This window comes from Lampetra fluviatilis, chromosome 3, assembly GCF_964198595.1.
Source record: "Lampetra fluviatilis chromosome 3, kcLamFluv1.1, whole genome shotgun sequence".
Classification (NCBI taxonomy): Eukaryota; Metazoa; Chordata; class Hyperoartia; order Petromyzontiformes; family Petromyzontidae; genus Lampetra; species Lampetra fluviatilis.
The window spans coordinates 1280839-1302605 of NC_136277.1; the positions used below are offsets into that span (position 1 = coordinate 1280839).

The 21767-nt window shown below is 62.2% G+C and overlaps 1 protein-coding gene across 1 annotated transcript in view; it reads right to left on the bottom strand.

The window, feature by feature from the left end:
- LOC144951007 (phospholipid phosphatase 3-like) overlaps positions 1-21767 on the bottom strand; it is a 42093-nt gene that overhangs the window by 6228 nt on the left and 14098 nt on the right. Inside the window, exons 2-4 of the mRNA XM_078881235.1 lie at positions 21549-21703; positions 16682-17064; positions 9070-9127 (exon numbers count right to left, since the gene is read on the bottom strand). Coding sequence (XP_078737361.1) covers positions 9070-9127; positions 16682-17064; positions 21549-21703 — 596 coding nt within the window. The remainder of the gene's footprint in view (positions 1-9069; positions 9128-16681; positions 17065-21548; positions 21704-21767) is intronic.

Here is a 21767-nt window from a genome sequence, read left to right on the forward strand (position 1 = left end):
AGGCCATTGACCGAGCAACCCGACGTTCCTACCAGCTCCGTCTGCAGGACATTGTGTTCACTGTTGCCATTGCATCGATGGATACCGACCGGGCCGCCGTCCCTTGGCACTGCGCGCAAGCAGCGGCTTCGGTGCCGCGGGAGGCGTGGGGGTCCCGTTACAGAGAGCGGCCGACACTTCATCGGCCGCAATGTGTTTGGCGTTAGCGCCGAGTTTCCTGTAGGGGCGCTTCGTGTGATGTGCTCTCTGGCTCGCTCGCTCGCTCGCTCTCACACCCAGGAGGGCGAGAGGCGGAGAGAGTGAGAGCCAGCAGCAATCTCTCTCTCTCTCGATTTAGTTGTAATGCTTCGCTTCATGTGCACCCCCCCCCAGCCCCTTTTTAAATGAAAGATTTCACAAAAGATTTCACGCTCTGATCTCCTCCTTCTTACCCCCCCTCTCTCTCTCTACCCCCCCCCTCTCTCTCTCTACCCCCCCCCTCTCTCTACCCCCCTCTCTCTCTACCCCCCCCTCTCTCTCTCTACCCCCTCTATGTCTATGCCCCCCCCTGTTTTCTACGTAATGTTTTACTACGACAAGTGCTGCATCGGCACCCAGCCCGTCTCGCCGCTCTCTCCCGCTCTCCCGCTCTCCCGCTCTCACTCTCTTACTCTCTCCGCTCTCCCGCTCTCTCTCCCGCTCTCCGCTCTCCCCGCTCTCTTCGCTCTCGTCGCTCTCCCGCTCTCACCGCTCTCCCGCTCTCTCTCCCGCTCTCTCCGCTCTCCCGCTCTCCCGCTCTCATCGCTCTCGCCGCTCTCATTCGCTCCGCGCGTCGCTCTCTCCGCTCTCCCGCTCTCTCCGCTCTCCCGCTCATCACCGCTCGTCTCTCCCGCTCTCGCCGCTCTCCCGCTCTCACTCTCTTACTCTCTCCCGCTCTCCGCGCTCTCGTCTCCCGCTCTCAAACCCGCTCTCCCGCTCTCACCGCTCTCTCCCTCCCCCTCCTCCTCTCCCGCTCTCCCGCTCTCTCTCCGCTCTCCCGCTCTCCCGCTCTCTCCGCTCTCTCTCCCGCTCTCTCCCGCTCTCCCGCTCTCCCGCTCTCCCGCTCTCCCGCTCTCTCTCCCGCTCTCTCCGCTCTCTCCGCTCTCCCGCTCTCCCGCTCTTCCGCTCTCTCTCCCGCTCTCCCGCTCTCTCTCCCGCTCTCACTCTCACTCTCTCCCTCTCTCCGCTCTCCTCGCTCTCCCGCTCTCCCGCTCTCCCGCTCTTCCGCTCTCTCTCCCGCTCTCCCGCTCTCCCGCTCTCCCGCTCTCCCGCTCTTCCGCTCTCAGCCCTCTCTCCCGCTCTCCCGCTCTCCCGCTCTCAGCTCTCTCTCGCTCTCCCGCTCTCCCGCTCTCTCGCTCTCCCGCTCTCTATCGCTCTCTCTCACCGCTCTCCCTCTCTCGCTCTCCGCTCTCCCGCTCTCTCGCTCTCTCGCTCTCTCGCTCTCCCGCTCTCTCGCTCTCTCGCTCTCCCGCTCTCCGCTCTCTCGCTCTCCCGCTCTCGCTCCTCCCGCTCTCCCGCTCTCTCGCTCTCTCGCTCTCTCGCTCTCTCGCTCTCCCCGCTCTCCCGCTCTCTTCGCTCTCCTCGCTCTCTCCGCTCTCTCTCCCTCGCTCTCCCGCTCTCTCTCTCCGCTCTCTCGCTCTCTCGCTCTCCCGCTCTCCCGCTCTCACCGCTCTCTCTCCCGCTCTCCCGCTCTCTCCGCTCTCTCGCTCTCCCGCTCTCCCGCTCTCTCGCTCTCTCGCTCTCCCCGCTCTCTCTCCCGCTCTCCCGCTCTCTCCGCTCTCTCTCCCGCTCTCCCGCTCTCTCGCCTCTCGCTCTCTCCGCTCTCACGCTCTCCCTCTCGCTCTCTCGCTCTCCCGCTCTCTCGCTCTCTCGCTCTCTTCCGCTCTCTCCGCTCTCTCTCCCGCTCTCTCTCCGCTCTCTCGCTCTCCGCTCTCCCGCTCTCTCGCTCTCTCGCTCTCCTCGCTCTCTCGCTCTCTCGCTCTCCCCGCTCTCCCGCTCTCTCGCTCTCTCGCTCTCCCGCTCTCTCTCCCGCTCTCCCGCTCTCTCTCTCGCTCTCTCGCTCTCTCGCTCTCTCCGCTCTCCCGCTCTCCCCTCTACCGCTCTCCCGCTCTCTCGCTCTCCGCTCTCTCGCTCTCTCGCTCTCCTCGCTCTCGTCCGCTCTCTCTCCCGCTCTCTCCCGCTCTCCCCGCTCTCTCTCCCGCTCTCTCCGCTCTCTCGCTCTCCCGCTCTCCCGCTCTCCCGCTCTCTCGCTCTCTCGCTCTCCCGCTCTCTCTCCCGCTCTCCCGCTCTCTCTCTCGCTCTCCGCTCTCTCCGCTCTCCCGCTCTCTCTCCCGCTCTCCCGCTCTCTCGCTCTCCCGCTCTCACCGCTCTCCCGCTCTCTCGCTCTCTCGCTCTCCCGCTCTCTCCGCTCTCTCGCTCTCCCGCTCTCTCTCCCGCTCTCCCGCTCTCTCGTCTCGCTCTCCCGCTCTCTCCGCTCTCCCGCTCTCCCGCTCTCTCTCCCGCTCTCCCGCTCTCTCGCTCTCTCGCTCTCCGCTCTCCCGCTCTCATCGCTCTCCCGCTCTCTCGCTCTCCCGCTCTCTCGCTCTCCCGCCTCTCCGCTCTCTCCGCTCTCTCGCTCTCCCGCTCTCTCGCTCTCCGCTCTCTCTCCCGCTCTCCCGCTCTCATCGCTCTCCCGCTCTCCCGCTCTCCCGCTCTCTCGCTCTCCCGCTCTCTCCGCTCTCTCGCTCTCTCGCTCTCTCCGCTCTCCCGCTCTCTCGCTCTCCCGCTCTCTCTCCCGCTCTCCCGCTCTCTCTCGCTCTCCCGCTCTCATCGCTCTCCCGCTCTCTCGCTCTCCGCTCTCTCTCGCTCTCCCGCTCTCGCCGCTCTCTCGCTCTCGCTCGCTCCTCTCCGCTCTCCCGCTCTCCGCTCTCCGCTCTCCGCTCTCTCGCTCTCCCGCTCTCTCTCCGCTCTCTTCGCTCTCTCTCGCTCTCCCGCTCTCTCGCTCTCCCGCTCTCTCGTCCCCGCTCTCCCGCTCTCTCAGCTCTCCCGCTCTCTCGCTCTCCCGCTCTCTCGCTCTCCGCTCTCCCGCTCTCTCCCGCTCTCTCGCTCTCTCGCTCTCCCGCTCTCTCGCTCTCCCGCTCTCTCGCTCTCCCGCTCTCCCGCTCTCTCGCTCTCCGCTCTCTCTCCCGCTCTCCCGCTCTCTCGCTCTCTCCCGCTCTCCCGCTCTCTCGCTCTCTCGCTCTCTCGCTCTCGCTCTCTCCGCTCTCCCGCTCTCTCCGCTCTCTCGCTCTCCCGCTCTCCCGCTCTCCCGCTCTCCCGCTCTCTCGCTCTCTCTCTCGCTCTCCGCTCTCTCCTCTCCCGCTCTCCCGCTCTCTCTCCCGCTCTCTCCGCTCTCCGCTCTCCCGCTCTCTCGCTCTCCGCTCTCTCGCTCTCTCGCTCTCCCGCTCTCACCGCTCTCCCGCTCTCGCTCTCCCGCTCTCGTCTCGCTCTCCGCTCTCCGCTCTCTCGCTCTCCGCTCTCCGCTCTCCCGCTCTCTCTCCCGCTCTCTCGCTCTCCGCTCGTCCTCGCTCTCACCGCTCTCCGCTCTCTCCGCTCTCCCGCTCTCTCGCTCTCCGCTCTCCGCTCTCCGCTCTCTCCCGCTCTCCCGCTCTCCCGCTCTCCCGCTCTCCCGCTCTCTCGCTCTCTCCGCTCTCCCGCTCTCCCGCTCTCGCTCTCTCCCGCTCTCCGCTCTCCGCTCTCACCGCTCTCCCGCTCTCTCGCTCTCCCGCTCTCTCGCTCTCCGCTCTCCCGCTCTCTCGCTCTCTCGCTCTCCCGCTCTCCCGCTCTCCCGCTCTCTCGCTCTCTCGCTCTCCCGCTCTCTCGCTCTCTCGCTCTCCGCTCTCCCGCTCTCCGCTCTCCCGCTCTCTCGCTCTCATCGCTCTCCCCGCTCTCTCGCTCTCTCGCTCTCTCCGCTCTCGCTCGCTCTCTCCGCTCTCCCGCTCTCCCCGCTCTCTCCCGCTCTCCCGCTCTCTCGCTCTCTCGCTCTCTCGCTCTCTCGCTCTCTCGCTCTCCCGCTCTCTCGTTCTCCCGCTCTCCCGCTCTCCCGCTCTCTCGCTCTCTCGCTCTCCCGCTCTCCCGCTCTCACCGCTCTCACTTTCTTACTCTCTCCCGCTCTCCCGCTCTCTCTCCCGCTCTCTCTCCCGCTCTCCCGCTCTCCCGCTCTCTCCGCTCTCCCGCTCTCCCGCTCTCCCGTCGCGACGCTGCGCCACGCCCCGACTGCTCTCTGCGGCTTGCTCAGTCGCTCTTTTTGTCGAGTTCGTGGCTCTCTTTCGGCAGCAGCAGCGGCAGCAGCTGCTTCAGCTTTGAGTCGAAGTTGCTGCGTGTTTATTTATATTTTGCGAGAGCGTGTGCCGAGCCTACTCCGAGGCGGTGGTGTTGGCGAGGGGGCGGGAGGGGATGGAGGGGATGGAGGAGAGGGGATGGAGGGGATGGAGGAGAGGGGATGGAGGAGAGGGGATGGAGGGGGCGGGAGGGGATGGAGGGGGTGGAGGAGAGGGGATGGAGGGGGCGGGAGGGGATGGAGGGGATGGAGGAGAGGGGATGGAGGAGAGGGGATGGAGGGGGCGGGAGGGGATGGAGGGGATGGAGAAGGGGATGGAGGAGAGGGGATGGAGGGGGCGGGAGGGGATGGAGGGGATGGAGGGGGTGGAGGAGAGGGATGGAGGGGGCGGGAGGGGATGGAGGGGATGGAGGAGAGGGGATGGAGGAGAGGGGATGGAGGGGGCGGGAGGGGATGGAGGGGATGGAGAAGGGGATGGAGGAGAGGGATGGAGGGGGCGGGAGGGGATGGAGGAGATGGAGAAGGGGATGGAGGAGAGGGGATGGAGGGGGCGGGAGGGGATGGAGGGGATGGAGGAGAGGGGATGGAGGAGAGGGGATGGAGGAGAGGGGATGGAGGGGGCGGGAGGGGATGGAGGGGATGGAGGAGGGGATGGAGGGGATGGAGGAGAGGGGATAGGAATGGATGGAAGGGATGGAGGAGACGTCTCTGCTGCAGCTGCAGATGCAAACAGGAAACCGGCACTCGTGAAAAGCGGCGCTCACGCTCTCACTCTCTCACGCTCTCACTCTCTCACTCTCTCACTCTCTCACGCTCTCACTCTCTCACTCTCTCACTCTCTCACGCTCTCACTCTCTCACGCTCTCACTCTCTCACTCTCTCACTCTCTCACGCTCTCACTCTCTCACGCTCTCACGCTCTCACTCTCTCACTCTCTCACTCTCTCACTCTCTCACGCTCTCACTCTCTCACTCTCTCACTCTCTCACGCTCTCACTCTCTCACGCTCTCACGCTCTCACTCTCTCACGCTCTCACTCTCTCACGCTCTCACGCTCTCACTCTCTCACTCTCTCACTCTCTCACTCTCTCACGCTCTCACTCTCTCACTCTCTCACTCTCTCACTCTCTCACGCTCTCACTCTCTCACGCTCTCACTCTCTCACTCTCTCACTCTCTCACGCTCTCACTCTCTCACGCTCTCACGCTCTCACGCTCTCAACGCTCTCACTCTCTCACTCTCTCACGCTCTCACTCTCTCACGCTCTCACGCTCTCACTCTCTCACGCTCTCACGCTCTCACTCTCTCACGCTCTCACTCTCTCACTCTCTCACGCTCTCACGCTCTCACTCTCTCACTCTCTCACTCTCTCACGCTCTCACTCTCTCACGCTCTCACTCTCTCACTCTCTCACGCTCTCACTCTCTCACGCTCTCACTCTCTCACGCTCTCACGCTCTCACGCTCTCACTCTCTCACTCTCTCACTCTCTCACGCTCTCACTCTCTCACGCTCTCACTCTCTCACTCTCTCACTCTCTCACTCTCTCACGCTCTCACCTCACCTCTCACTCTCTCACTCTCTCCACGCTCTCACTCTCTCACTCTCTCACTCTCTCACTCTCTCACGCTCTCACTCTCTCACTCTCTCGCGCTCTCGCTCTCTCGCTCTCACGCTCTCACTCTCTCACTCTCTCACGCTCTCACTCTCTCACTCTCTCACGCTCTCACTCTCTCACGCTCTCACTCTCTCACGCTCTCACTCTCTCACTCTCTCACGCTCTCACGCTCTCACTCTCTCACTCTCTCACTCTCTCACGCTCTCACTCTCTCACTCTCTCACGCACTCACGCTCTCACACTCTCACTCTCTCACGCTCTCACTCTCTCACGCTCTCACGCTCTCACTCTCTCACTCTCTCACTCTCTCACTCTCTCACGCTCTCACTCTCTCACTCTCTCACTCTCTCACGCTCTCACTCTCTCACTCTCTCACTCTCTCACGCTCTCACGCTCTCACTCTCTCACTCTCTCACTCTCTCACTCTCTCACGCTCTCACTCTCTCACTCTCTCACGCTCTCACTCTCTCACTCTCTCACTCTCTCACTCTCTCACGCTCTCACTCTCTCACTCTCTCACGCTCTCACTCTCTCACTCTCTCACTCTCTCACTCTCTCACGCTCTCACGCTCACTCTCTCACGCTCTCACTCTCTCACGCTCTCACTCTCTCACTCTCTCACTCTCTCACGCTCTCACTCTCTCACTCTCTCACTCTCTCACGCTCTCACGCTCTCACTCTCTCACTCTCTCACTCTCTCACTCTCTCACGCTCTCACTCTCTCACTCTCTCACGCTCTCACTCTCTCACTCTCTCACGCTCTCACTCTCTCACTCTCTCCACGCTCTCACTCTCTCACGCTCTCACTCTCTCACTCTCTCACGCTCTCACGCTCTCACGCTCTCACTCTCTCACTCTCACACTCTCTCACGCTCTCACGCTCTCACGCTCTCACTCTCTCACTCTCTCACGCTCTCACTCTCTCACGCTCTCACGCTCTCACGCTCTCACTCTCTCACTCTCTCACTCTCTCACTCTCTCACTCTCTCACGCTCTCACTCTCTCACTCTCTCACCTCTCACTCTCTCACTCTCTCACGCTCTCACGCTCTCACGCTCTCACTCTCTCACGCTCTCTCTCACGCTCTCACTCTCTCACTCTCTCACGCTCTCACTCTCTCACTCTCTCACGCTCTCACTCTCTCACTCTCTCACTCTCTCACGCTCTCACGCTCTCACGCTCTCACGCTCTCACTCTCTCACTCTCTCACGCTCTCACTCTCTCACTCTCTCACTCTCTCACGCTCTCACTCTCTCACGCTCTCACTCTCTCACGCTCTCACTCTCTCACGCTCTCACTCTCTCACGCTCTCACGCTCTCACGCTCTCACGCTCTCACGCTCTCACGCTCTCACTCTCTCACGCTCTCACTCTCTCACTCTCTCACTCTCTCACGCTCTCACTCTCTCACGCTCTCACTCTCTCACTCTCTCACGCTCTCACGCTCTCACTCTCTCACGCTCTCACTCTCTCACTCGCTCACTCTCTCACGCTCTCACGCTCTCACTCTCTCACGCTCTCACTCTCTCACTCTCTCACTCTCTCACTCTCTCACGCTCTCACTCTCTCACTCTCTCACTCTCTCACGCTCTCACTCTCTCACGCTCTCACTCTCTCACGCTCTCACTCTCTCACTCGCTCACTCTCTCACGCTCTCACTCTCTCACGCTCTCACTCTCTCACGCTCTCACTCTCTCACTCTCTCACGCTCTCACTCTCTCACTCGCTCACTCTCTCACGCTCTCACTCTCTCACGCTCTCACTCTCTCACGCTCTCACTCTCTCACTCTCTCACTCTCTCACGCTCTCACCTCTCTCACTCTCTCACTCTCTCACGCTCTCACGCTCTCACTCTCTCACGCTCTCACTCTCTCACTGCTCTCACTCTCTCACTCTCTCACGCTCTCCTCACTCGCTCACTCTCTCACGCTCTCACTCTCTCACTCTCTCACTCTCTCACTCTCTCACGCTCTCACGCTCTCACTCGCTCACTCTCTCACGCTCTCACTCTCTCACTCTCTCTCACTCTCTCACTCTCTCACGCTCTCACGCTCTCACTCTCTCACGCTCTCACTCTCTCACGCTCTCACTCTCTCACTCTCTCACGCTCTCACTCTCTCACGCTCTCACGCTCTCACGCTCTCACGCTCGCTCACGTTGAACTTCGTTCGCACCGTACGTGGCCAGCCGTGCTAATCGAAGGTGCGCGGAGGAAGGAGAGCGAACTTGACGCACAAAGCAGTTCTAAGGGAATGAGTTTCCAATCTGGATGATTTACGTGTGGGGTCAATCTACGGGTAGACTAACTTGGCCTTGTCATGGCAATGTGGAATGTCCACACCCCCCCCCCCCCCCGAGGCGCTGGAGGCACGCGCTTCCCCCACAACCACTTCTCACCTACAAAGTGGTACTCGATTTTAACAACCCTTGAAGCAATTTGATGATGATGGGCTGAGTTAACCTGTGACTCGGATTAGAACCCCCTCCCACGTGACCTCGCGCAGTGTCGCCCGGGCAACCGCTCTCTAACAGAATATTTATACTGCAGGAGGAATCCGATGAGCTATGAAGCTCTTTGACACAGATGCACACGCGTGTGTGTGTGGTGGTCAACACGCTACGAACCAGGCCCACCGGGTTTGATTCTTTGAACTGGTCGTGGGCCTCCCCTAGGTCGACTCAGCCTCAAATGAGTGCCTGGTGCGGTGTGCAAATATCGCCACTGGGGAGACAAAGGCGGCCGGGCGTGGTGCTGGCCACCCACCCCCTCGTGTGCCTTGCCGGCCTTCATAGGTGCTCGCTAACAGCACTTGCCCCTACAGTCTGTTACAGGCTACACGGGGGATCTTTGTCTTGTGTTTGTGTGGTGCCAAGGTGCACCTCGCCTGGCACAAGTGCCATAGTGACGTCACCGCGACTTTGTGTTTGTTGATGTTGTGCTTGATGTTGTGGTTGTCGATGTTGTGCTTGATGGTGTTGTGGTTGATGATGTGGTTGTTGTTGATGTTGTGTTTGGTGTTGGTGTTGATGTTGTGCATGATGTTGGTGTTGATGTTGTGGTTGTTGTTGATGTTGTGGTTGATATTGTGGTTGTTGTTGTTGTTGTGGTTGATGATGTTGTTGTTTTGCGGGCACTCACGGCGAGAAAGACCATGGTGTACATGGAGAAGGAGGCATGGCCCGAGTAGAACGACTTCCTGTAGCGGGGGAGGGAGAGAAAGGGGATAGGGGAGGGGACAGGGGATGGAGAGGGGATAGGAGAGGGGATAGGACAGGGGATAGGGGATCGAGAGGGGATAGGAGAGGGGACAGGGATGGAGAGGGGATAGGAGAGGGGACAGGGGATGGAGAGGGGATAGGGGATGGAGAGGGGATAGGGGATGGAGAGGGGATAGGGGATGGAGAGGGGATAAGGGGGAGAGAGAGGGGATAGGGGAGGGGACAGGGGATGGAGAGGGGATAGGGGATGGAGAGGGGATAGGGGGGAGGGAGAGGGATAGGGGAGGGGACGGGATGGAGAGGGGATAGGGGATGGAGAGGGGATAGGGGGGAGGGAGAGGGGATAGGGGAGGGGACAGGGGATGGAGAGAGAGGGGACAGGGGATGGAGAGGGGATAAGGGGGAGAGAGAGGGGATAGGGGAAGGAGAGGGGATAGGGGAAGGAGAGGGGATAGGGGAAGGAGAGGGGGTCAGTGATGAGGGGACAATGCCGCTGCCCTCTGTGGTCACGATCTTTATCCATCACACACCGTGCAGCCCTCTACAGCAAACCGTGCAGCTGGTGGTGTGTGTGTGTGGTGTGAGTGTGGTGTGTGTGTGGTGTGTGTGGTGTGTGTGTGGTGTGTGTGTGGTGTGTGTGAGTGGTGTGTGTGTGAGTGGTGTGTGTGTGGTGTGAGTGTGGTGTGTGTGTGGTGTGTGTGAGTGGTGTGTGTGTGTGAGTGGTGTGTGTGTGAGTGGTGTGTGTGTGGTGTGAGTGTGGTGTGTGTGTGGTGTGTGTGTGGTGTGTGTGTGTGAGTGGTGGTGTGTGTGGTGTGTGTGTGGTGTGTGTGAGTGGTGTGTGTGTGGTGTGTGTGTGGTGTGTGTGTGAGTGGTGTGTGTGTGGTGTGAGTGTGGTGTGTGTGTGGTGTGTGTGTGGTGTGTGGTGGTGTGTTTGTAGTGGGGTGTGTGTGTGGTGTGTGTGGTGGTGCGTGTGAGTGGTGTGTGGTGTGTGGTGGTGTGTGTGGTTTGTGTGTGGTGTGTGTGTGGTGTGTGTGGTGTGTGTGGTGTCTGTGTGTGAGTGGTGGTGTGTGGTGGTTTGTGTGTGGTGTGTGGTGGTGTGTGTGTGGTGTCTGGTGGTGTGTGTGGTGTCTGTGTGTGAGTGGTGTGGTGGTGTGTGTGGTGTCTGTGTGTGAGTGGTGTGGTGTGTGTGGTGTGTGTGTGGTGTGTGTAGGGGTGGTGTGTGTGTGGTGTGTGTGGGGGTGGTGTGTGTGAGTGGTGTGTGTGTGTGGTGTGTGCGGTGGTGGTGTGTGTGGTGGTGTGTGTGTGGTGTGTGTGGTGGTGTGTGTGTATGTGTGGTGGTGTGTTGTGTGTGGTGGTGGTGTGTGTGGTGGTGTGTGGTGTATGTGGGGGTAGTGTGTGTATGAGTGTAGTGTGTGTGTGGTGTGTGTGTGGTGGTGGTGGTGTGTGGTGGTGGTGTGTGATGTGTGTGGGTGGTGGTGTGTGTGTGTGGTGTGTGTGAGTGAGTGGTGTGTGTGGTGTGTGTGGGGGTGGTGTGTGTGGTGGTGTGTGTGGTGGTGTGTGGTGCTGTGTGTGGTGTGTGTGGTGGTGTGTATGAGTGTAGTGTGTGGTGGTGTGTGTGTGGTGTGTGTGGTGTGTATGTCAGTGGTGTGTGTGTGGTGGTGTGGGTGTGGTGTGTGTGTGGTGTGGTGGTGTGTGTGGTGTCTGTGTGTGAGTGGTGTGTGTAGGGGTGGTGTGTGGTGGTGGTGTGTGATGTGTGTGGGTGGTGGTGTGTGTGTGTGGTGTGTGTGAGTGAGTGGTGTGTGTGGTGTGTGTGGGGGTGGTGTGTGTGGTGGTGTGTGTGGTGGTGTGTGGTGCTGTGTGTGGTGTGTGTGGTGGTGTGTATGAGTGTAGTGTGTGGTGGTGTGTGTGTGGTGTGTGTGGTGTGTATGTCAGTGGTGTGTGTGTGGTGGTGTGGGTGTGGTGTGTGTGTGGTGTGGTGGTGTGTGTGGTGTCTGTGTGTGAGTGGTGTGTGTAGGGGTGGTGTGTGGTGGTGGTGTGTGATGTGTGTGGGTGGTGGTGTGTGTGTGTGGTGTGTGTGAGTGAGTGGTGTGTGTGGTGTGTGTGGGGGTGGTGTGTGTGGTGGTGTGTGTGGTGGTGTGTGGTGCTGTGTGTGGTGTGTGTGGTGGTGTGTATGAGTGTAGTGTGTGGTGGTGTGTGTGTGGTGTGTGTGGTGTGTATGTCAGTGGTGTGTGTGTGGTGGTGTGGGTGTGGTGTGTGTGTGGTGTGGTGGTGTGTGTGGTGTCTGTGTGTGAGTGGTGTGTGTAGGGGTGGTGTGTGGTGGTGGTGTGTGATGTGTGTGGGTGGTGGTGTGTGTGTGTGGTGTGTGTGAGTGAGTGGTGTGTGTGGTGTGTGTGGGGGTGGTGTGTGTGGTGGTGTGTGTGGTGGTGTGTAGTTTAGTGGTGGTTAATTGAAGGTGGAGGGGTTACCAGCCCCTCGCACCCGTCCAGAGCCCCCGTTTAGCCACTGTGGTGGTCACAGACGCCATGAGGGGAGAGGCCAATGGGCATTGGCCCTCCCCCCACAGCACTGCCCACGACAGTGTTGCCCGTCCGGCACCGCGAGGAGGTAGGAGGTTGTTTTGCCGGTGGTGTGTGGTGCTGTGTGTGGTGTGTGTGGTGGTGTGTATGAGTGTAGTGTGTGGTGGTGTGTGTGTGGTGTGTGTGGTGTGTATGTCAGTGGTGTGTGTGTGGTGGTGTGGGTGTGGTGTGTGTGTGGTGTGGTGTACGTGTGGTGTGTGTGTGTGTGGCGGTGTGTGTGTGATGTGTGAGTGGTGGTGTGTGTGTGTGTGTGGTGTGTGTGTGTGGTGTGTGTAGTGTGTGTGGTGTGTGAGTGGTGGTGTGTGAGTGGTGGTGTGTGTGTGGTGTGTGAGTGGTGGTGTGTGTGTGGTGTGTGAGTGGTGGTGTGTGTGGTGTGTGAGTGGTGGTGTGTGTGGTGGTGGTTTGTGTGTGGTGTGTGGTGGTGTGTGTGTGGTGTCTGGTGGTGTGTGTGGTGTCTGTGTGTGAGTGGTGTGGTGGTGTGTGTGGTGTCTGTGTGTGAGTGGTGTGGTGTGTGTGGTGTGGTGTGTGTGTGGTGTGTGTAGGGGTGGTGTGTGTGTGGTGTGTGTGGGGGTGGTGTGTGTGAGTGGTGTGTGTGTGTGGTGTGTGCGGTGGTGGTGTGTGTGGTGTGTGTGGTGGTGTGTGTGTGGTGTGTGTGGTGGTGTGTGTGTATGTGTGGTGGTGTGTTGTGTGTGGTGGTGGTGTGTGTGGTGGTGTGTGGTGTATGTGGGGGTAGTGTGTGTATGAGTGTAGTGTGTGTGTGGTGTGTGTGTGGTGGTGGTGGTGTGTGGTGGTGGTGTGTGATGTGTGTGGGTGGTGGTGTGTGTGTGTGTGTGGTGTGTGTGAGTGAGTGGTGTGTGTGGTGTGTGTGGGGGTGGTGTGTGTGGTGGTGTGTGTGGTGGTGTGTGGTGCTGTGTGTGGTGTGTGTGGTGGTGTGTATGAGTGTAGTGTGTGGTGGTGTGTGTGTGGTGTGTGTGGTGTGTATGTCAGTGGTGTGTGTGTGGTGGTGTGGGTGTGGTGTGTGTGTGGTGTGGTGTACGTGTGGTGTGTGTGTGTGTGGCGGTGTGTGTGTGATGTGTGAGTGGTGGTGTGTGTGTGTGTGTGGTGTGTGTGTGTGGTGTGTGTGTGTGGTGTGTGTAGTGTGTGTGGTGTGTGAGTGGTGGTGTGTGAGTGGTGGTGTGTGTGTGGTGTGTGAGTGGTGGTGTGTGTGTGGTGTGTGAGTGGTGGTGTGTGTGGTGTGTGAGTGGTGGTGTGTGTGGTGGTGGTGTGAGTGGTGTGTGTGTTGTGGTGGTGTGTGTGGTGGTGTGTGTGGTGGTGGTTTGTGTGGTGTGTGTGTGGTGTGTGTGTTGGTGTGTGTGTGTGAGTAGTGTGGTGTGTGTGTGTGGTGTGTGAGTGGTGGTGTGTGTGTGGTGGTGTGTGTGTGTGTCTGTGTGATGGTGTCTGTGGTGGTGTGTGCGGTGGTGTGTGTGTGGTGTGTGTCTGTGTGAGTGGTGTGTGTGTGGTGTGTGTGTGTGGTGTGTGTGTGGTGTGTGTGGTGTGTGTGTGGTGTGTGGTGTGTGTAGGGGTGGTGTGTGTGTGTGGGGGTGGTGTGTGTGTGGTGGTGGTGTGTGTGTGGGGTGTGTGTGTGTGTGGTGGTGGTGTGTGTGGTGTGTGTGTGTGTGAGTGGTGTGTGTGTGTGTAGTGGTGTGTGTGTGGTGTGTGTGTGTGTGGTGTGTGTGGTGTGTGTGTGGTGTGTGAGTGGTGGTTTGTGTGTGGTGTGTGTGTGGTGTGTGTGTGGTGTGTGTGTGTAGTGGTGTGTGTCTAGTGGTGTGTGTGTGTGTCTGTGTGAGTGTGGTGTGTGTGTGGTGAGTGGTGGTGTGTGTGTGGTGGTGTGTGTGTCTGTGTGATGGTGTGTGTGGTGGTATGTGTGGTGTGTGTGTCTGTGTGTGTGTGGTGTGTGTGTGGTGTGTGTGTCTGTGTGTGTGTGGTGGTGTGTGTCTGTGTGAGTGTGTCTGTGTGTGGGGAGCGGTGGTGTAGTGGTGTGTGTGTGGTGTGTGTGTGTCTGTGTGAATGTGTCTGTGTGTGGGGAGCGGTGGTGTAGTGGTGTGTGTGTGGTGTGTGGTGGTGTGTGTCTGTGTGAGTGTGTCTGTGTGTGGGGAGCGGTGGTGTAGTGGTGTGTGTGTGGTGTGTGGTGTGTGTGTGTCTGTGTGAGTGTGTCTGTGTGTGGGGAGCGGTGGTGTAGTGGTGTGTGTGTGGTGTGTGGTGGTGTGTGTCTGTGTGAGTGTGTCTGTGTGTGGGGAGCGGTGGTGTAGTGGTGTGTGTGTGGTGTGTGGTGTGTGTGTGTCTGTGTGAGTGTGTCTGTGTGTGGGGAGCGGTGGTGTAGTGGTGTGTGTGTGTGTGGTGGTGTGTGTCTGTGTGAGTGTGTCTGTGTGTGGGGAGCGGTGGTGTAGTGGTGTGTGTGTGGTGTGTGGTGCGCTACGAACCCGGCGGCCCGAGTTCGATTCCCGCTCACAGCCACCAACACCCGTGACGACTGTCTAAACCATTTCTGGGCCTCCCCTAGGTCGACTCGACCTCAAATGAGTACCTGGGTGCGGTGCGTAAAAAAAAAAACATCGCCACTGGGGAGACAAAGGCGGTCGGGCGTGGTGCAGGCCACCCCACCCCCTCGTGCACCGTGCCAGCCTTCATAGGCGCTGCTACTAGCTAACAGCACTTGCCCCAGCAGTCTGTTAAGGCTACACGGGGGTGGGGGGGGGTCTTTGTCTTGTTGTGTTGGAGGAAGAGACATTTTTTTCCGTTCGCTGAGAAGGAATCTTGGTGACCACGTGACCCTCGTGCGAGCTTGGAGGGGGGCGGCATTGGCACGATCGTCCAGGGATGACGCAACCAGACGGCCAGCCACGGAAGGGGGAAACCCCCCCCCCACCCACCCACCCCCCGTCCACTCTTGAAATGTGAAATGTTTGGGTGAGTGGATGGGAGAAGCGGGAGAGATGGATGCCATGGGTGGGGGGGTGTTTGGATGGAGGGGAGGATCGATGGGAGGAGGGGAGGGAAACCTGCTTCAGCTGCGGACGGATTGAGAGATCGATGGGAGGAGGAGTGGACATGTGGAGGGAGGGGTTCGTGGGTGAAGGGGGAGAGGGTGGAGGGAAAGATTTCACCCGCGAGCTACAGATGGATGGGGAGATTGGGGTCACGCACGGATGAATGGATGGAGGGATGGAGGGATGGATGGATGGGTGGGTGGATGTGAGCGAAGGGATGGTGAAGACACAGACGGGACGCACTTAGAGAGAAGATGAGTTTGTGGATTGTGCCCGAGTTGGCGAGCTGAGACGGTGGGGTGAGGGAGGACATCCCGAGAGGGGGGGAGGAGGAGGAGGAGGAAGGAGGGGGGGTGATGCAGAGCGGAGCGAGGCCGCTTGCCCCATCGGTCGTTATCGTTTCCCATCAGGAGGCCGGGCCAGACTCCACTGTCTCCGACGCTCTTGGGAGAGGCCACGCAAAGTGTTTGGCACGGGAGTCTGTGTCCGGTGGCCTCCTGCCGGCGGATGAGCCTTCGACGCTTCAAGCGAACCACCCAATCCTCCCCCACCCACCCACAACAACAACAACAACAACCACCGTGGCCGCGATGTCACCACGGCACTTGTGCCAGGCTAGGTGCACCACAAAGTGCCGTTAGCGAGCAGCGCCTATGAAGGCCGACACGGCACACGAGGGGGTGGGGGGCCAGCGCCACGCCCGGCCGCCTTTGTCTCCCCAGTGGAGATGTTTACACCACAGCACCAGGTTCTCATTTGAGGCTGAGTCGACCTAGGGGAGGCCCAGGACCGGTGCAGATAATCGTCACCGGTGTTGGCCGTGAGCGGGAATCGAACTCGGGTCGCCGGGTTCGCAGCGCAGCGCTAACCCCTACACCACCGCTCCTCCCACCAACACACACACACACGTGCACACACACGCACGTGCACACACACAGACGCACGTGCACACACACGCACATGCACACACGCATGTGCACGCACGTGCACGCACGTGCGTGTGTGTGCACGTGCACACACACGCACGTGCACACACACAGACGCACGTGCACACACACGCACATGCACACACGCATGTGCACGCACGTGCACGCACGTGCACACACACGCACATGCACACACGCACGTGCACGCACGTGCACGCACACGCACGTGCACACACACAGACGCACGTGCACACACACGCACATGCACACACGCACGTGCACGCACGTGCACGCACGTGCACACACACGCACATGCACACACGCACGTGCACACACACGCACATGCACACACGCACGTGCACACACACGTGCACACACACACGCGTGCACACACACAGACGCACGTGCACACACACACGTGCACACACACACACGTGCACACACACGCACGTGCACACACACACGTGCACACACACACGTGCACACACACACACGTGCACACACACACGTGCACACACACACGTGCACACACACGCACGTGCACACACACACGTGCACACACACACGTGCACACACACACGTGCACACACACACGTGCACACACACACACGTGCACACACACGCACGTGCACACACACACGCACGTACACACACGCACGTACACACACGCACGTACACACACGCACACACGTGTACACACACACACACACGCACGTGTACACACACACACGTGTACGCACGTGCACACACACACGCACGTGCACACACACACGTGCACACACACACACACGTGTACACACACACACACGTGCACACACACACACGTGCACACACGCACACACGTGCACACACACACACGCACGTGCACACACACACGTGCACACACACACACACGTGCACACACACACACGCACGTGCACACACGCACGTGCACACACACACGTGCACACACACACGCACGTGCACACACGTGCACACACACACACACACGCGCGCCCGTGCACCTGGCTTCTCGGATGACGTGCGGCTCCCCCGTGCACAGCTCCCCCTGCACGTAGCTGGGGGGGCCGCCCGCGTGGGCGGCGCACTCGGCCCCGAGCGCCGTCGCGTTGGGGCGGCACACGTCCAGGAAGTGCGGCCGCAGGCGCCCGATGCTGAACTTGGCCGTCTCGGTGAGCGCCTGGCTCAGGGCGGCTCCCAGCAGGAAGCTGCCGATGCGCGCGTAGAGGGCGGCCGCGAGGGGGTCCCGCAGGGGGCCCCCCCCCGACATCGCCGGGGGGCCGGAGGTGGCGGTGGACGAGGCGGTGGACGAGGCGGTGGACGAGGAGGAGGAGGAGGAGGAGCGATCCCCTCCGTAGCGGACGCTCACGAACTCTCCCCACGCAATCTGGTGTAGGGGGTGGGGGTGGGAGAGGATGGGAGGGAGGGGATGGGAGGGAGGGAGGGGATGGGAGGGGATGGGAGGGACGGGACGGGATGGGAGGGAGGGGATGGGAGGGAGGGAGGGGATGGGAGGGGATGGGAGGGGATGGGAGGGAGGGGATGGGATGGAGAGGATGGGAGGGAGGGAGGGAGGGGATGGGATGGAGAGGATGGGAGGGAGGGGGAGGGAGGGAGGGGATGGGAGGGAGGGAGGGAGGGGATGGGAGGGATGGGACGGGATGGGAGGGAGGGGAGGGAGGGGATGGGAGGGAGGGGATGGGAGGGGATGAGATGAAGGGGATGGGAGGAAGGGGAGGGAGGGAGGGAGGGGATGGGAGGGAGGGAGGGGAGGGAGGAGATGGGATGGAGGGGATGGGAGGGAGGGATGGGAGGGAGGGAGGGAGGGAGGGGATGGGATGGAGAGGATGGAGGGAGGGATGGGATGGAGGGATGGGAGGAAGGGGAGGGAGGGAGGGAGGGGATGGGAGGGAGGGAGGGGAGGGAGGAGATGGGATGGAGGGGATGGGAGGGAGGGGATGGGAGGAGGGGAGGGGATGGGATGGAGAGGATGGGAGGGAGGGGATGGGATGGAGGGGATGGGAGGAAGGGGAGGGAGGGGATGGGAGGGAGGGAGGAGAGGGAGGGGATGGGAGGGAGGGAGGGGATGGGATGGAGAGGATGGGAGGGAGGGGATGGGAGGGAGGGAGGGAGGGGATGGGGAGGAGGGAGGGGAGGGAGGGGATGGGATGGAGGGGATGGGAGGGAGGGAGGGGATGGGAGGGGATGGGAGGGACGGGACGGGATGGGAGGAGGGGATGGGAGGGAGGGAGGGGATGGGAGGGGATGGGAGGACGGGACGGGATGGGAGGGAGGGGTGGAGGGAGGGGATGGGAGGGAGGGAGGGGATGGGAGGGGATGGGAGGGAGGGGATGGGAGGGGATGAGATGGAGGGGATGGGAGGAAGGGGAGGGAGGGGATGGGAGGGAGGGAGGGGATGGGAGGGAGGGGAGGGAGGGGATGGGATGCGAGAGATGGGAGGAAGGGGAGGGAGAGGATGGGAGGGAGGGGATGGGAGGGAGGGAGGGGAGGGAGGGGATGGGATGGAGGGGATGGGAGGAAGGGAGGGAGGGGATGGGATGGAGGGGATGGGAGGGAGGGGAGGGGAGGGGAGGGAGGGAGGGATGGGATGGAGGGAGGAAGGGGAGGGAGGGGATGGGAGGGAGGGGATGGGAGGGACGGGACGGGATGGAGGGAGGGGATGGGAGGGAGGGAGGGGATGGGAGGGGATGGGAGGGAGGGAGGGAGGGATGGGAGGGATGGGACGGGATGGGAGGGAGGGGATGGGAGGGAGGGGATGGGAGGGGATGGGAGGGAGGGGATGGGAGGGAGGGAGGGGAGGGAGGGGATGGGAGGGAGGGGATGGGACGGGATGGGAGGGAGGGGATGGGAGGGAGGGAGGGGAGGGAGGGGATGGGAGGGAGGGAGGGGATGGGAGGGAGGGGATGGAGGGGATGGGAGGGAGGGGATGGGAGGGAGGGAGGGGAGGGAGGGGATGGGAGGGAGGGGATGGGACGGGATGGGAGGAGGGGATGGGAGGGAGGGAGGGGAGGGAGGGGATGGGAGGGAGGGGATGGGAGGGGATGGGAGGGAGGGAGGGGATGGGAGGGAGGGAGGGGAGGGAGGGGATGGGAGGGAGGGAGGGATGGGAGGGGATGGGAGGGAGGGGATGGAGGGGATGGGAGGGAGGGAGGGATGGGAGGGATGGGACGGGATGGGAGGGAGGGGATGGGAGGGAGGGAGGGGATGGGAGGGAGGGGATGGGAGGGGATGAGATGAGGGGATGGGAGGAAGGGGAGGGAGGGGATGGGAGGGAGGGGATGGGAGGGAGGGGATGGGAGGGAGGGAGGGGAGGGAGGGGATGGGATGGAGAGGATGGGAGGGAGGGGATGGGAGGGAGGGAGGGAGGGGATGGGAGGGAGGGAGGGGAGGGTGGGGATGGGATGGAGAGGATGGAGGGAGGGGATGGGTGGGAGGGAGGGGATGGGAGGGAGGGGAGGGAGGGGTGGGAGGGAGGGGATGGGAGGGAGGGAGGGGATGGGTGGGAGGGGAGGGAGGGGAGGGATGGGATGGAGGGGATGGGAGGAAGGGGAGGGAGGGGATGGGGAGGGGAGGGGGGTGGGTGGGTGGGGTGGGAGGGGATGGGGGGTGGGGTGGGAGGGTGGGAGGGTGGGTGGGGTGGGAGGGGTGGGGATGGGAGGGAGGGTGGGGTGGGATGGAGAGGTGGGTGGGTGGGGATGGGTGGGAGGGTGGGGGGGGGGATGGGTGGGTGGGGTTGGGTGGGTGGGGATGGGTGGGTGGGAGGGTGGGGTTGGGTGGGTGGGGGAGGGGTGGGGATGGGTGGGGGGGAGGGGTGGGAGGGTGGGGATGGGTGGGGTGGGATGGGGGGTGGGTGGGATGGGATGGAGTGGATGGGAGGTGGGGGTGGGTGGGAGGGTGGGTGGGGTGGGGATGGGTGGGTGGGGAGGGTGGGTGGGAGGGAGGGGTGGGGTGGGAGGGTGGGGGTGGGAGGGTGGGATGGGGTGGGTGGGTGGGGTGGGTGGGTGGTGGGGAGGGGAGGGGTGGGTGGGAGGGAGGGAGGGTGGGTGGGGTGGGTGGGTGAGGGGTGGAGGGTGGGGTGGAGGGTGGGAGGGGTGGTGAGGGTGGGGTGGGTGGGGTGGGTGGGGGTGGTGGGGTGGGTGGGTGGGTGGGGATGGGAGGGAGGGGATGGGTGGAGGGTGGGAGGGGATGGGTGGGAGGTGGGTGGGTGGGGGTGGGGTGGGGGGGGGGTGGGTGGGAGGGTGGTGGGTGGGTGGGGGATGGGAGGGAGGGGTGGGAGGGGTGGGTGGGAGGGAGGGGTGGGTGGGTGGGGTGGGTGGGGTGGGTGGAGGGGATGGGAGGGAGGGGAGGGTGGTGGGTGGGTGGGGGTGGGTGGGGTGGGGGGTGGGGTGGGTGGTGGGGGATGGGAGGGTGGGGTGGGTGGAGGGTGGGTGGGTGGGTGGGAGGGGGGTGGGGTGGGAGGGTGGGGTGGTGGGGGTGGGGGGGTGGGGATGGGGGGAGGGGATGGGAGGGAGGGTGGGGTTGGGTGGGTGGGGTGGGAGGGGATGGGTGGGAGGGGGGGATGGGAGGGTGGGAGGGGATGGGTGGGTGGGGATGGGTGGGTGGGGTGGGTGGGGATGGGTGGGTGGGGAGGGGTGGGTGGGTGGGGTGGGAGGGGAGGGGATGGGAGGGTGGGGTGGGTGGGTGGGGGGTGGGGATGGGAGGGTGGGGAGGGAGGGGATGGAGGGAGGGGATGGGAGGGAGGGAGGGGATGGGTGGGAGGGGATGGGAGGGAGGGGAGGGAGGGGATGGTGGGAGGGGGTGGGAGGGAGGGAGGGAGGGGAGGGAGGGGTGGGAGGGTGGGAGGTGAGGTGGATGGGAGGAGATGGGAGGGAGGGGATGGAGATTGGGGAGACACATGGGAGGGATCGGGTCACGGCTGTTCTGGCCGCGCCGGGCCGGCGCGTTGCCGAGGCGGGCCACCGCTGCTCCCGTGGTGAGGGTCACGTGGTGTGGGTGGCGGTGAGGGTCACGTGGTGAGGGTGGCGGTGAGGGTCACGTGGTGTGGGTGGCGGTGAGGGTCACGTGGTGTGGGTGGCGGTGAGGGTCACGTGGTGTGGGTGGCGGTGAGGGTCACGTGCTGTGGGTGGCGGTGAGGGTCACGTGGTGAGGGTGGCGGTGAGGGTCACGTGGTGAGGGTGGCGGTGAGGGTCACGTGGTGAGGGTGGCGGTGAGGGTCACGTGGTGAGGGTGGCGGTGAGGGTCACGCCCAGCAGGGCCAAGGCTGAAAGTCCACGGCCGTGCCGCTGTCCTGACATCATCGCGGCGGCTCGGAGATGTTAACCTACCTCGCCTGGTGTACAGGAGGTCGTGGGTTCCATCCCGACCCTGACGCCTGCTGCTGCCGCATATTTGGAATTTGCGGTGTCTCTCTCCTCGTGGTCGTGTGGATTTTTCTCCGTGTCCGTCGGTTTTCCCCTCTGCGTTAAGAAGCGCCGTCACACGCGTCTAGAGCATTTGGATGTTTTACATTTCCACGCGATAAGCCACTTGGCTGAGCTATCTTTTGTGGCCAGGTTGCTTCTGACAAAGAGCTGTACCGCTGAGTGGACGGTCACCGCAGCGCGTGCTTTCAAATGCGCTTCTGCGGCCGTCTGGAACGTTCTTCCAATATGAGCAAATCACTTTAAAATCGTCTAGATTGAAAACTAATTTCGTTAGAACCGATTAGCACGGTCGGCTACGTACGGTGCGAAAGAAGTTCAACGTGCACACAACCTCGGGCGCCGGCGCTAGAGATGGCACCGGCGCACGGCGTTTGCGCTCTGTTGGCGGGGGAGGGCAGGTTGCGAAGGGCGCCGCTGGTCCACTCACGCTGAGCAGGGCGAGGCTGAAGCCCACGGCCATGAGCGTGCCGCTGCTGATGGTGCTGTCGCGGTACGGGTACGCGATGGTGGCATCGTCGCAGAAGAAGCCGCGTTGGAACGGCGCCGCGCCCGACAGGTAGAGCACCGCGACCGGCAGGAACGCTGGCGGAGGAGGGAGGAGGAGGAGGCATCGTGGTCATTTTTCGTGCAATCAAAAAAAAACATT